Genomic DNA, 14,641 nt, shown 5'->3' with positions numbered 1-14,641 from the left:
GTGCCCCCCCCCCCCCCCCCCCCCCACCCCCACCTCTCTCTCTCTCTCTCTCTCTCTCTCTCTCTCTCTCTCTCTCTCTTGCTCTGTGTCACAGTCACATACCCATCCTCTCCTTCGTGGATATGGCCACCCAGCTGCTCCATCAGCCCATCCGCAGACCACGTGACCCGGTTCTCCCATGTCCTTCAGTGGTTCATTCAGCATGATGGCTGCGGATGCTGCGGATGCTCTCTGCTGCATCCTGCATCCGCACCGGCTCTCTCTCCTCTTCCTCACCGTCACCCTCTCCTCTCTGCCGGCCCCAGCGGCAGCGCTGCTCGGCGTCCGGCCGGAGGACACCCAGAGCGGAGAGCTGTCCGTGCAGGATGGGGTACTGAGGGCGACCGAGGGGACCCGGTTCATGCTGAGGGTTTACTACTCCGCATCCCCAGCTGCGGAGCATCCCAACAGCCTGAACCTCAGCGGCAGACCTGACGCCGCTCCTGCCGCTCCGTGGATCGCGTTCATAGAGGAACCAGGTGGGGACAGCGCGGACGCGGAGAGGCGGCTCCGGTCCAGAGGGAACCCGTGTGAAGAGGAGAATGCCCGGAGCTCTGACATCGAGCTTCTGGGCTCTTTCAGATCCACCTCAAGTCACAACTCAGTTCTGGTGGAGCTGCTCGCTAAAGACCTGCGCAGAGGGGAGGTGGTCAAATACTACTCCATGTGCGCTTTCGATGGAGTGAAATGGGAGCATTTCAGCACCAAAGATTTCTGGCTGGCGGTGGTGGAGAGACCTCCAGAGGCAGATGTTTGGCTCCAGGCGGGTGTCTCGGTGCTCTTGTTGGGGCTATCTGCTCTGTGCAGCGGTCTGAACATCAGCATGCTGGCTCTGGACCCCGTGGAGCTGCGGGTCCTGCAGAACAGTGGCACAGAGAAGGAGCAGAAATACGCACGGAAAATAGAGTCAGTGCGTAAACATGGAAACTACATCCTTTGTACCGTGGTGCTGGGTAACGTGCTAACAAATACATGCTTCGTAGTGTGGATGTGCCAGATTTTAGGAATGACTGCTCTCTCAACTGCCTTCTGTACTTTGGGGATATTCTTTATTGGCGAGATTTTACCTCACTCCGTGGCGTCCAGGCACAGTCTCGCCATCGCCTCCAAGACCCTGTGCGCGACCCGCCTGCTGATGCTGGTGTTTTTCCCCATCGCCTACCCAGTCTCCAAGATACTGGACATCATGCTGCACCAAGAGATCAGCAACTTTTACACCAGGGAGAAGTTGGTGGCCATGCTGCGGGTCACAGACCCTTACCACGACCTGGTCAAAGAGGAGCTCAACATCATCCAGGGAGCCCTGGAGCTGAGGACCAAGACCGTGGAGGACGTGCTGACCCCGCTGTCAGACTGCTACATGCTGTCGTCGGACGCCGTGCTGGACTTCTGCACCATGTCCGACGTGATGCAGAGCGGCTTCACCCGAATCCCGGTCTACGAGAACGAGAGGTCCAACATCGTGGACATCCTGTTTGTCAAAGACCTGGCCTTCGTGGATCCTGACGATTGCACCCCTCTGAAGACGATCACTCAGTTTTACAAGCATCCCATGCACTGCGTGTTCCATGACACCAAGCTGGATGTGATGCTGGAGGAATTTAAGAGAGGTTAGTCCTTTGTTTTCACATGTTGAGAAGAACTTACAAGCCACTTGAGCGTTGAGTGTGTGAGGCGCCATGTGTTTCAGAACAGTCTCATGGCTTCCTCCTGATACCTAGGAGTTAAATTAAGTAAGTAATTTTTTTTTATTTATAGCACCTTTCAAAGCTTAGGCTACAAAAAATAAAAGGTTTAAAGCGCAGATTAAAAGCAACATTACAACTGGAGAACTGAATGTCCTTTGAAGTGACTGTGCACTTAAAACCTAAGATTTCAGAGAGGTCAGTGTATACATCAGTCTTTTGGCTCACAGTGGGCCTGCCAATAAAGCCCTTTGAAAGCAGTGAGAGCCATATGTGAAATCTGATACAGTGTCACACAGTGAGTGTGGTTCAGCCAGAGGTTAGAGGCTATACCAAGGACCAGAATGGGGTTATCTTAAGGATTTATGTAGTAAATGTAATTTTCCCATGACAACAACTCTGTGAACTTGATCTGCCCCCACCACCCCTGCTTGTTTCCCCTTTCCACATGTGTATCAGTTATCAGCTCTACACTTAAATGTAATGTTCAACTGCTTCAGCAGGGAATTCAGCAGGAGTTCGCCTTCGCTGGAATGGTAGCAGAGGCAATGAATGTCACTGCTGTCTCTCTCTGACTCATACATCTTTAGTCTGATAAGCATCTTTGCTGATAAGTGCATTCACAGTGTTACAGCACTCTGTCTCTCATGCACATGCAGTGATAGCATCTGTTCACAACCGAGCAAAAGTGTGTCGCCTCTCTCCAGGGAGCCCATTCAGTCTTGATGATAGCATTGAATATGACTCTGAATCGATGCTGTGGAGCGAACAGCTCAAACTGCTCCCCTGACAGCATCACATGGTAAAATGGAGACATATGAGAGGCTAGTGGATCAAGTGTTACGCAAGGATTTCATTGACATTGGTTTATGTTGTGGGGATGAAGGTGTAAATCTGTTTCATTGATAAAGGAAGCTCAATAGATGTCAGTGGGAGGCAGCAGTTGTCCAGTCAGATTGTGAAAGGTGACACAGTGGTGACCGTGGCAGCATCATGAATGGGATGGCCGCTTACAGGTCAGGACGTCTACCGCTTTATTTTGTTAGGCATCATAAATGATAGCTTTGTGATGCAGGGGCTCAAGCTGAGCCAATCTTTGTGTGCATCTCCATACTGTCTGTGCGCTTTAGAAAAATATATAAAATTAGGCGGAAAGGTGAAGTCAGGTGTCACCTTTAGATTGTTTGTGTGCATCTAATTGTCGGCCTGCGGTGACTTTGAAGCTTCTTCCGCTCTGTAGGTTCGGTGGCAACCCAAGCCTGCAGAGCTACCATGAAAAATTCAGCTCTAACCTTTTCCCTTCCCCTCTTTCCTACTTTGCTCTCATGGATTAAAGACTCCTGCTGTTCAGGAAGCCTTGCTGGGAGCTGTGAGGATGTCTCACTGAGGAGGCTGATGGGCAGCAGGGGGGAGGTCTGTGTTAGGGGAGAGGATGGAAATGTCACCAGTAATGTGTGAAATGTGCAAACATACTGTGCAGTGGGAAAAATATCTGTGGCAAGCTATGCTCTTTATGTCATTTATTTATGCTTTCATGGTATAAAAGTTTCATGAGTACAAATATTTTAATTTATTGGGACGAGTCATTTTCTTAAATAAAAGTAGCAAATTAATACCCCCTTATAAAACCCTCCATTACAGCTAAAAGTCCTGCATTCAAATTTGACTTGAGTGTAGAAACAGACGTATTATCAACAACATTTTTATCAATGAATTAACACGTAACTAGTGCCCTAATATTCTAGTTTTTTGTAAACTGATCATGTATTCTATATGTGTAATCCTAATCTGAAAAGCAGCTATAACTATTGGCGTTAAATAAATGTTGTAGAGTAAAAAGTGCAATATTTTACCCTGAAATGCAGTGGAGTAGAAGTACAAGTACCTTAAAATTGGACTTGATTACAGTATTTAAGTTTGGCTTAAACACATACACATACAACACCGCTCTGCAAGTTAAATACACTAAGCATCACACAAAACAAATCGACACTCTTTAGTAAATAAATCATAGAAGGCAGCCATTATGGTTTTGTGCATAAATTGTTGTGTGTGCATGTGTGTGAAACCTGAGGAAAAAATTGCTGCAGCAACATTAACAATGCATGAATTCATCCTATGGTGCTATATGGCTGTAAATGTTCGCAGCAAGCACAGACAACAACTATACACATAACGCACATCATCATACACAAACATATTATGCATGATATAAAACCACACGTGGAGTTTAAACATAGACTGGAGGAGCCTGGGAAACCAGCGGAGCAGAAACAGTTGCAAAAGGGACATCCATGGCAGACCCAGTTTCGCCTCAGGCGTGTGGGTCTGCGTGTGTGAGACTGGTAAGTGTGTGTTTGTGCCCTTCTGCAAGAGTATTATGTAACGTATGAATGATGTAATGCAGTGCCAGGGCACATCAGCAGCTGAGGGCAAATCCACCTCTGACTCACCTGAGCTCTTCAGACAATCTGACCTGGGTGCTGAGTACAACCTCAGCACCTCAGCCAATCGCACTGAGGCCAGTTTCATGTGGCCTCGTGTCAGTCAATCAGGATTTTTTTTTTTTCTTGTTGCAGTGGATTAAAGCATTTGATCCATTTTATCCCTTGGCAGTGATCCCCTAAATCGGCCCATCTCATATGAGCCACTGATTTTGTTAGAAATAAGGTTGGAGACTGCGTGTCTGTTGAAATCTGTGTTCTAGTGACATCATAGATTTGGTTAGATAACTTATTTGGTCACCAAACTGAAGTACGTGTTGACATAAGGAAAACCATGACAGTGACGCTTATGATGACAAAGCAAAAATTAACATTAAATACATCTTAATGCATAAAAGTTGATTTAAAAAAATATCTGTGAGTTTAAAATAAAAGAAATCTATATGTCATAACTCGTTTGTGCTGCAGCTAGTGTAACAGTCATGGCCCTTTTTCCCGCCCTGCTCTCCTTGTGATGCTGGAGTTTGCTGGCAACAATGATTTCTTGTCACATTTGCTTTATCGACTCGTTCCAGAGATGCTGTTGGCGAGCTGTGTGTCACTGTATCTGGCAGGCTTGTCATGTTCAGCCAAACACTAAGTGAGTGGGAGCGCCGGGTCTGCTCATGGATGTGTAAGCGTGTGTGTGTGTGTATGTGTGTACTGTGTTTGTGTGTATGTATTGTATGTGTGTTTACAGAGGCGGCAGCAGCATGGGCAGTTTGGTCAGCAGATGCAGGCATGCCCAGACTGATTGTGTAATCTCAGTATTTATGTAAGGGCCAAGTCTTCTAAACTGTCAAAGTGTCTCCAGACTTATCCCCCAATGCCCACTTACTTCTCGTCTGAATCACACACACACACACACACACACACACACACACACATGGGCAGTCCCAACAGTGAAATAATTTCCTTCCCAAGCTCAAAGATAGCTCTCATCTGTGTTTATAGTCTCTCAGCTCCAGTTGGTATATTAATGCTGATTTTCATCTTGACTGCACAGATCCAGTTGGAGGCTGTTGACTCCTGTTATTTTTATCCAGTGACGTTGCCTCTCGACCCATGGCGTGAGCAGTTTTTAGCACCAGCTCTCATTTTGAAAACACCGGAACTCACCCTTTTACTTTCGTAATGAATGCAGGTAAATCCCACCTGGCTGTGGTGCAGAGGGTGAACAGTGAGGGGGAGGGAGACCCCTTCTACGAAGTGATGGGCATCGTCACCCTGGAGGACGTCATAGAGGAGATCATCAAGTCTGAGATTGTGGATGAGACAGACCTGTACAGTACGTATGACACATAGACATGCTGATTATTATTATGACACGTTGCATTAGCTATGAATCAGTTTTATTGTATTTCCAGCTCCCATACTGAATAGATTTTCTCTCAGTTTGTCACAGCAGCTGACAGATTTTGTTCACAATGTCTCTGGATAATGCTCAACTCAGCAGCATATATTTACACAGTAATTATTAGGGATGTTACTAGCAGAATTGCACGATGAATAGTACATTTCAGTTTCCTCTCTCTACCATCTACTCTCCTGTTTTCTCACTAGACTTTTGATCCCACCTTCTCTCCCCTGCTGTTCCCAGCTCCTTGCTGATGCATAATTAAATAATGTGAATAAATGGCCCAGTCTCACAGATAATCACCATAATCCGCTCATCTTTAATTGTCCGGAAAGGCTCTCCACAGAGAGGAATTCAAATGCCAAGCTCCCTTCAATTCATATCCAATCTGGTCTGTACTTTCTTGTCATGCACTGAATTTTTACTATTTCCGTGCCACAGTTAGTGAAATAACTTCCACAAGGAAAGGAAAGGAAAATAATACACTGGAGAATGCTACAGTTTTAATTACAGGCATGAGTGTGTGAAGCAGTCTCTGTCATGGGTGCACTTGTGTGGGTGTTCATAAACTCTGGGGTTCTGCATGTGCATAATTATGTGTGTGTGTGTGTGTGTGTGTGTGTGTGTGTGTATATATATATATATATATATATATATATATATATATATATATATATATATATATATATAGCTATGATGCATTTAATGGTATATAGTACATTAATACTCCTCACATCTTTAGAGGATAAGTCAATTTATCTATCAGCTGTGTGTGTACACAGCGCTGGATAATCTCAAGTGATCTGTAGATAAAGGTAAACTCACCAAGAGAAATCATGTTTACAAAGTCCATCTGTACTGTCTGTTAGCAAGTAGCCTACAGTATAAAGCTGCATCAACTAATGAGGTCACTGGCATCTCAAAGTAGTTGCTAATTCCTTGTAGTGCAAACAAGAACACTGGTTATATACGGATTACCTGGTAAGGCAAACCAAATCAGAGAAAAGAGTAACACGCCTTTCCCTCACTCAGCTTTTATCAGAGTGTATATAATCACATGTAAATCTGCAGTGTACACTTTGCACTTTACATGATTTGCAATGCGTGTGTTCACAGCTGATAATCGGACCAAAAGGAGAGTATCCAACCACGAGAGGAAACAGCAGGATTTTTCTATCTTCAAACTGGCAGAAAATGAGCTGAAGGTGAAGATCTCGCCCCAGCTGTTGCTTGCAACACACCGCTTCTTGGCAACAGGTAGCTTTGCAAGGGTGTTTATGCAAGTGTGCATGGATACTATGCAGAATATTTGTGGGTGAACACTGGATTGCAGGATGGAATGAGGATAAGGACATGTGACAGGGAATCCAGTGTTCTTCCTTTGACTCTTGTTTTTGTGTGTGTCTGCATCTATCTTGCAGAGGTAGAGCCTTTTAGGCCATGTCACCTGTCAGAGAAGATTTTGCTGCGTCTCATTAAACATCCCAGCGTTGTGCAGGAACTCAAATTCAACCCCAAAAACAAACACGCTTCTCAACACTACCTCTTCCAGAGAAACAAGCCTGTCGACTACTTTGTCCTCATCCTGCAGGTAAATCCCAAACTGACAGCTCCATTAGATGAGTAATCAATTCAGGGTTCACAACATGAGCATAGAGATCAGACCCCATGCATGTAAATGGCTGTGTTGACGTTGCAGGGACGGGTGGAGGTAGAGATAGGAAAGGAGGCTCTCCGCTTTGAAAATGGAGCATTTTCCTATTATGGCATGCCAGCACTCATCCCACCCCTGCCTTTTGGTAAGTAAGCGCGCACACGAAGCAATGTAGATCAATAATTCTAGGGGACTCACAGTGAACATGCAAGAGCAGCGGCAGCAGCAGCAGCCGTGTGAAGTGAGTAATTAAAAGAAGAGATTTCAGAGAATTTCCCAGTGGAAGGACATGACCTGCACAGGATTATCTGAAATCCAGCTAAGATTGCAGAGCAAGCAGAAAGTCTCAGTTAGTCAGTCTCTCTCTCTCTCTCTCTCTCTCTCTCTCTCTCTCTCTCTCTCTCTCTCTCTCTCTCTCTCTCTCTGTCTTTCTCTCCCTCCCTCCCTCTCTCCCTGTGCATGTTTTGCATGTGTTATGTTCAGGGTGAACTCAAAGCAATTTGGAAGACATTAAATATTTGAAAATCCCTTATTGGGACATCACAGGATACAGAATTTTCCCTTAAGCAGCTGCAGAAGTATCTTGCTTTCTCTCTCTGAGTCATTGCTTTTTGGTGGACTTGACAGGGACAGCATTTCTTGCTTCTCAGTGCACAACTTGAAACCATACAGAATGAATGGAAAAGACCTTCTATGTCTAACATCATCAATCTTTGGCTCATTGAAAATCTATAATTGCTGCTCTAATTACAGTGTTTCCCCATTTCTATGATTTAATGTAAGTAAAGTTGAGTTGTAAAGGTGTGTTGGCACCAAACAGAATGAGATTGTATTTGATATAGTTAACAATGTGAGGAGTGGGTCACAGTCAACAAACAGTTTGTGTTACAATGTTTTTCTAGTGAGAACTTTATTTTAGTGATACTTTATAAACCCATGGAGAAACACATTTCTTAGTGGTTTAAATGATTTTGGAAACATGTTAATGTTCATTATGCCTCTGGTGACAGCCGTTACCAGAGGTTCTATGTTTTCAAGTTGTTTGTCCATCCGTACGTACATTTATATGTCTATCCCATTATGGACATGATATCTCAGGAACACCTTCAGGAAATTTCATCAAATTTGGCACAAATGTTCAATTGGACTCAAATTTGCACTAATTAGATGGTGATGATGCTGATTTTGCTGGTCAAAAGTCAAAGGTCAAGGTCATTGTGACCTGAAAAAACATTTTTTTGGCCATAACTCAAGAATTCACACACTAATTATGACTAAATTTCACACAAATGTCTAATAGGATAAAATGATGAACTGATGACATTTTATATCTTACAGGTCAAAGGTCACCGTCACTGTGACATCATAATGTTCTGTAACTCAGGAACAGAGGGGCAGATTGGTACTATATTTCATATTTGGTTGGAAGCTAAATTGGTGACATTAATATTGGGTGGCCATCTTGAAATTAAATAAAATATATAACTCTTCTGTGCTGGCAGGTTGAAAAGACTTTACTATATAGATTGCTACATACTGAGATCATCAGCCTGTTGGACCCCAGTGTATATATATATATATATATATATATATATATATATATATATATATATATATATATATATATATATATATAGTATATGAGTCTGGCCAGACATGCTTGCAAACTGCAACTTGACTGGTTGACAGAGGCAGGGCAGTAATTCTAGTTTTATGAACTAAAAAATATATAATATACCTGTTTAATTTTGATAGACTTGAATTGAACTCAGAAATACAATACATGGCTGTTTTCCTTAATTGTTGAAAATAAGACCGACTTGAGAAGTACAAGAGAGAGAGCTGTGGTGCATGTTTTGGTGCACTGAAAAAGACAGAGCCAAAAAATGTCTGTTTTACTCCCGTGTGCTGAACACAGAAACTAAAAATTAGAATTAAAGAGCATTTTGACCTAAAAGTGATAATGCATGTATAAAATACACAACTAAAAGTAATTTTTTTCTTCTCTTCTGTTCAGGTCACAGGTACAGTTCCCGAGGCAGCGGTCTGAACCAATCAGATTCCTTACTGAGTGGAGGCAGTGTGGGTCAGCTCACTACAGGAGGAGGGATCTACCTACCAGACTACTCAGTTCGACAGCTCACAGACCTGCAGATTATCAAGGTCCCACACATAAATGCCTATACACACAACACAGAAACATACGGAAACAAATGTAATTATTCTTTTATTATATACATAATTATAACCTCCAATTAAATGAATTATTTCCTGTGCACAGAAGGTAAACATTGGGAGCACAAGCAAACAACTGCACTCCTCAGCTCCCACAATTTAATTTTTAAAATAATGCAGAATCTTCCTCTGCTATGCTTTGATATGTCCTAATCTCTGATTCTGACTGAACACAGACATCCTGTCTCTCGCTCTCCACTCCACACAGCCTCTTTCCTTTAATCACTGGGGATAATTGTGCTCCATTTCAACCATGAATATTTTAGCCTTAAATGATGGATGGGCCCTCTCACTTCACCTCTCCTCCCCTCTGCCCAGTACAGTCCACGTTTCCCCTCTGTCCACAGCCGTGCACGCACCCATCTAATGCAGATGATAATACTGGCTGTCTATGTCCCCACAGATCACCAGGAACCACTACCAGAACGCTCTGATGGCAACCAGGATGGACAGCTCACCTCAGACGCCAGACCCAGTGGATCCTGACGCTAAAGGGAGGCCTCCAGTCCCAGAGACTCGCTCACACAGCATCGCCCTCCCCCTCACACACACACACACTCGGCTGGGGCTGGCACGCCTCGCACATCTCCATCCCCACGGTGGCCTTCGCAACACCTCCCAGCTCAATGAAAGAAACCGAATAGTTCGTAAGTAGTGTAGATGCTTTGTAATAATACACTGACTATACAAACTGTTTATATTACTAGTCAGTTAATCAGTTTGTCCACTGAAAATTTAACTGCCACAATGTCATCAGTTATTTAAGTGTTCTTTCAAGTAAATGTGCCAAACATTCACCTTTTCCACCTTAACTGTGAGAGGCAATTTGAACTGTTTTCATAGGCCTGGTAGAGAGGAAGAAAGAGGAGGTTCAAAGGATCAAACACACTGATTGAAGTGCTTTGTGGGCTAAAGGCCAAGAACCTGTCTGACAGAACCAATACATTTTAATTAGTAATGTCTCTGTCTGATACTCAGAGTTGTCAGGGGCAACCTGAAAATGTATAATCTGATGACTGGCAAATCCAGTGAAAATAAATTATTTATAAAGCTGCAAAGTTATTCAAAACCAACCCTGTTAATAGCAGAATTTAGATATTTTTTTAAAAGAGAAAACAAATAAAAAAAGGGGTTGAATAGTTAATGGGGCTTTAATGTCCCTCAGGTAAATAATAATGGAATAACAGAGAAAATAACTGAAATAGCACACAAGTCAAAAATAGCATAATCTGAGACAAAAAGCAGTTTAATTATTTGTATTTATTATATTTACGATATAAGTAAAGAATGATTCCTATAAATCAAACACTCACAGTGACTCGCTCACAAAACTGGTGCAAACCTGGTATCAACCAATCTGTACTGGCTTAAAGGATTTCTCACATACCATCTGTCTTATGCTGAGTGTAACACGCCATCCTGTTTGTCTGTGTTTACGTTAGTGACAAGAAAAATCACTAGCCAGATGGCTGTGTTGGTCGTCAATAAAAGAGAAGCATCCAGTTTATACAGCTCCAGCTTTTTTGTCCAATCACAACTCGACAGATTTTACCAATTCAGCTCCCTGCACTGGTTGTACTGACTTCAAACCTCATACTTTTAACCCTTAACTGGTCTCCACTGTTATATTTAAAAAAGGAAAAACTACTGACTGATACATAGCAAGTTCTCTACCTCCCTCTATGGGCAGAGCCACAAACCAGCTGCTGCGACGCGGTTACTTGCAGCTGGTTTACAGCTGATTGGTCTGATTCTCTCTTCACAGGCAGTAAATCTGATGGTCAGAGGAGCCCAAATGATACTGTGTTCCTCCGCATGGATGAGATTCCCTACATCCACGAGGACCGACCGGAAAGTTATGGGGAGAATGGTGAGTGATGTATCCTGACTGGAGAAAACAGACTCATCTATACTAGACTCTTATTTAGTTTGCCTAATAATTATGTCTTTAAAGCATCTGACTTAAGACAAATGTAGAGAGTGAAGGAAAAATCAAGGTGCCATTCATTTGTGGCTCCAGTGGTTAATCAAAATTTACATAGTGTCAGCTTTAAGTCTATAAAAATGTTTGTCACCTGTGGTGAAATCTGTCTTGTTGCCTGTATACCTACATATCACTATTATTTTCGCCCCCATCTACTCCACCTGTCATTTCTCCTGCATCCCCTCTCTTTCAGATGTGCCTACAGAGACTCAGCCATCCACCTCTCCCTTCATCAGCTCTCTGTCTCTGTCCAGCTCCGAGGAGAACATTGGGAAGAAGCTATTGCGTAAATTGAGTGAGTGAGCCACTTGTCACCAACGCCAATGCGACAGCACGCCCACACATACCGTCAGATGTGCCCAAACTTTTCTGTCAGGCATAGCAACAGTGACGGGTGTATCTTAGCAACAGGTGATGTGTCGTGTCGCTCGCTGCAACCTACTCCTTCCTGCAAGAACAGATTCTCCAGATGCAACTGTCCCCGTTAGCTCGGATACAAAATGACTCATTTATTTTTTATTTATTCATATGAGGCAGTAGCTGTGCTGCTTGGTACAGCTGACCTTATTTCAGTTAATAGCAAATGTGAGGTATAGTCTGAAGTAGGTTGCTTCTGCTCAGTTTAGCTGCAGTCTCCAGCAGGTACTTTGACCGGTAATGATCTGAATTTCATCATGTTCTGTCTCTAGGTAACAAGAGGAGGAAAAAGTCTCGGGATGGAGAAAAGAGTTTGGAGGAAGGCCCAGAGCAACCACCAGTGGTCAGCTAGCACAGCGGCACTGAGGAAGAGGGATGAAGCACATACCTTCTTCCTTTTTATCGTCCGCTTGGTATCCACTCCCTCATTGATTCCCTCCATGCTCCGACACAACTCTCACAGGAGACTGAGCCATCCTATCTACTGTAGCCACTGGTAACACTCAGGTCCCACCTCTGCCTGAATTCTCACCATTGAAATGATTGCTGACTATAAGAGAGACAGGTCTGAAAAAAAACTTGATTGGACAAATCTAAACAACATAGTATTGGATTTATCCAGCCTTATACCAGACTGTATGGATCCCAGCAGGTTTCAATCATGTTTTGTAGTTCATGGGGCAAAGCGTGTCCATGTTACCTTTGTGTGGTAGCTCTGTCCATATTGTTAATGTTTAATCACCCCATCTAAGCCATGATATTATAGTTACAGAAACAGCAGCATAGCTTGTCATTTAAGCCCAACATGGTCCTTAGATGAAATCTGAGCCAGCTTTAAGCTTCGTCTTACTTGATCAAACAATGAATACAAATGGATTTATCATTTATTTGTTATTATGAGGCAGTTCCCACATATTGAAAATGTTGTTTGCACAGGGAACTGTCCTAATGTTGCCATAACGGTGCCACTGACTGCCAACACAACCCGACACACTAGCCATCGGCTCTCACTCGACAAGAGCACAATTTTTACACCAGGTTAAAAGAACACAATTACTTTCATAAAGCCATAAATGAAGCTCAGCCTGAATGACTACTTATTACATACACTGACCTCTCAACATGTTCAGAGAGGCATGCACAGTTTAAATAACCTGAGATAGAAAAAAAAAACACAATTTCTTACCAGATTTTTATACAGAAGTGTCAGAATTACAAAGAAGTGATTTGAAGATAGCAATATAAGTCACCTCATATACTGTACATGGCTTGAATCCATCACCACACAACCACATACAATCAATAGATTCATCTTTCTTAACTTTAATGCATGTTTCCTACATACACTCTTTTCTATCTCTTCCCATTGAAACGTGCCCTTCTCTCTGCATATGTAGCTGTATAGACCCAGTTTCAGTGTTTCTATCAAACACACACTTTCACTTATTCAGCTTTTCTCTTAATGTTACTACGTTTTTAAAAATTCATTTGCCTGTATTCTGTTTGCGTTCAGTAGAACATGCAGGCACGTCATTACACTGATAGAGAATTTAATCGACTTCTTACTGTTATCTGTCATATTAAGCCACTTTTTTCTATGTACAGTTCATCTCCCACAGGGCCAGTCACTAAAGCTGCATACACCATTTAAAAATAAGCTAGGGCTTTTGGGGTTTTTGGATCTCTGGGACTTAAGGTCCAAATGGACATTGTGAGTATTCTTGAGGAGGGGTAGTTGCTACTTGCATGTTTGTTTATGCTGCTTTTACCTTAGAATTACCTCCTGTAGAAATCCCTGTTTTTTCCATGTGCATGCTTATGTAAAAGGATGCATGAATAGGATGATACCAATCTGCATTAACTCCTCCTCACAGAGGTGCAATGTGACTTACTGAAATCTTATAATACTGTAGATCTTAAATGAACTTTATAAAGAGAGGACTTTAGAGGCTGAACTGCTGAAATCGAAAGCTTTTTATAAATGTTTTAACATGGGGACACACACACACACACACACACACACACAGGGTGGGGGCTTCAGGGGGAGTAAGGTCAAAAGGTAACTGTACATACTGAGGAGGATGGGGCAGGAAATTTTAAAGCCATTCTTACAGAAATTAGATATGATTGCAAAAATGAAACTATTGGATCCTTCAAAATAACATCAGAATTGGATCCTTTCTAAACTATGAGTGAACGCTGCAGCCACTGCAAGCGCAGTTTGGACTGTCCTGATCTGCTTTGCGAAATCTTGGCAGGTACTCTGCTCAACACAAGAGCAAGAGAAAGAGATATGAAAGAGGAAAGCAATATGACGCACACTGACGTCAAGCCACCACCTCCCTTCAAATGCACACGCACACACAAACAGGTGGTGTTTGGGGACACTCAGTGATATCATTCATTCTGCCTAGTAAGGCTTTAGAAGTACAAAGGATACTGCACTGCTAAGCTATTCACACTGACCCCTCTACGTACACAGAGCACACAACGGGAAGTCTTTTGATCTGACAACTGGCTCCGAGCGAGGGGATTTGTGTGAATCAGAATCTCTCGCAGCCAAATGCTTTCAGAGAATTTTGCAGTTGGTTTACACGAATTTATATTTATATTTGTAAGGACTGACATGCTGTTTGTTTGGGATAAACAGGCAAAGTTACATTTTGTAATGTAAAATTCAGATGATTATATAAGCTACCCAAAGATATCGGGGAGACAGACCATATGCTCAACACAAGGGAACATTTAATTATTAATAAATTTACTGAACTATTATTGCCTACTTTT

General features: G+C 42.8%; 1 protein-coding gene across 1 annotated transcript; it reads left to right on the top strand.

The window, feature by feature from the left end:
- Positions 1-112: 112 nt before the first annotated feature.
- cnnm1 (cyclin and CBS domain divalent metal cation transport mediator 1) lies at positions 113-14,636 on the top strand. Its single transcript, XM_071480643.1, has 10 exons — positions 113-1,649; positions 5,352-5,495; positions 6,681-6,821; positions 6,986-7,155; positions 7,264-7,363; positions 9,236-9,381; positions 9,857-10,100; positions 11,219-11,323; positions 11,631-11,732; positions 12,127-14,636. Exons 1-10 carry the CDS (start codon positions 179-181, stop codon positions 12,204-12,206), a joined length of 2,703 nt encoding a protein of 900 aa, XP_071336744.1. The 5' UTR covers positions 113-178; the 3' UTR covers positions 12,207-14,636.
- The last annotated feature ends 5 nt before the right edge of the window (positions 14,637-14,641 follow it).

The sequence above is a fragment of the Trachinotus anak genome, unplaced genomic scaffold (assembly GCF_046630095.1).
Source record: "Trachinotus anak isolate AG129_WGS33_773 ecotype Australia unplaced genomic scaffold, CSIRO_AGI_Tana_v1 ptg000007l, whole genome shotgun sequence".
NCBI classification, from domain to species: Eukaryota; Metazoa; Chordata; class Actinopteri; order Carangiformes; family Carangidae; genus Trachinotus; species Trachinotus anak.
The sequence above is the reverse complement of the archived record's forward strand: the minus strand, read 5'-3'. Positions and strand labels throughout refer to the sequence as shown.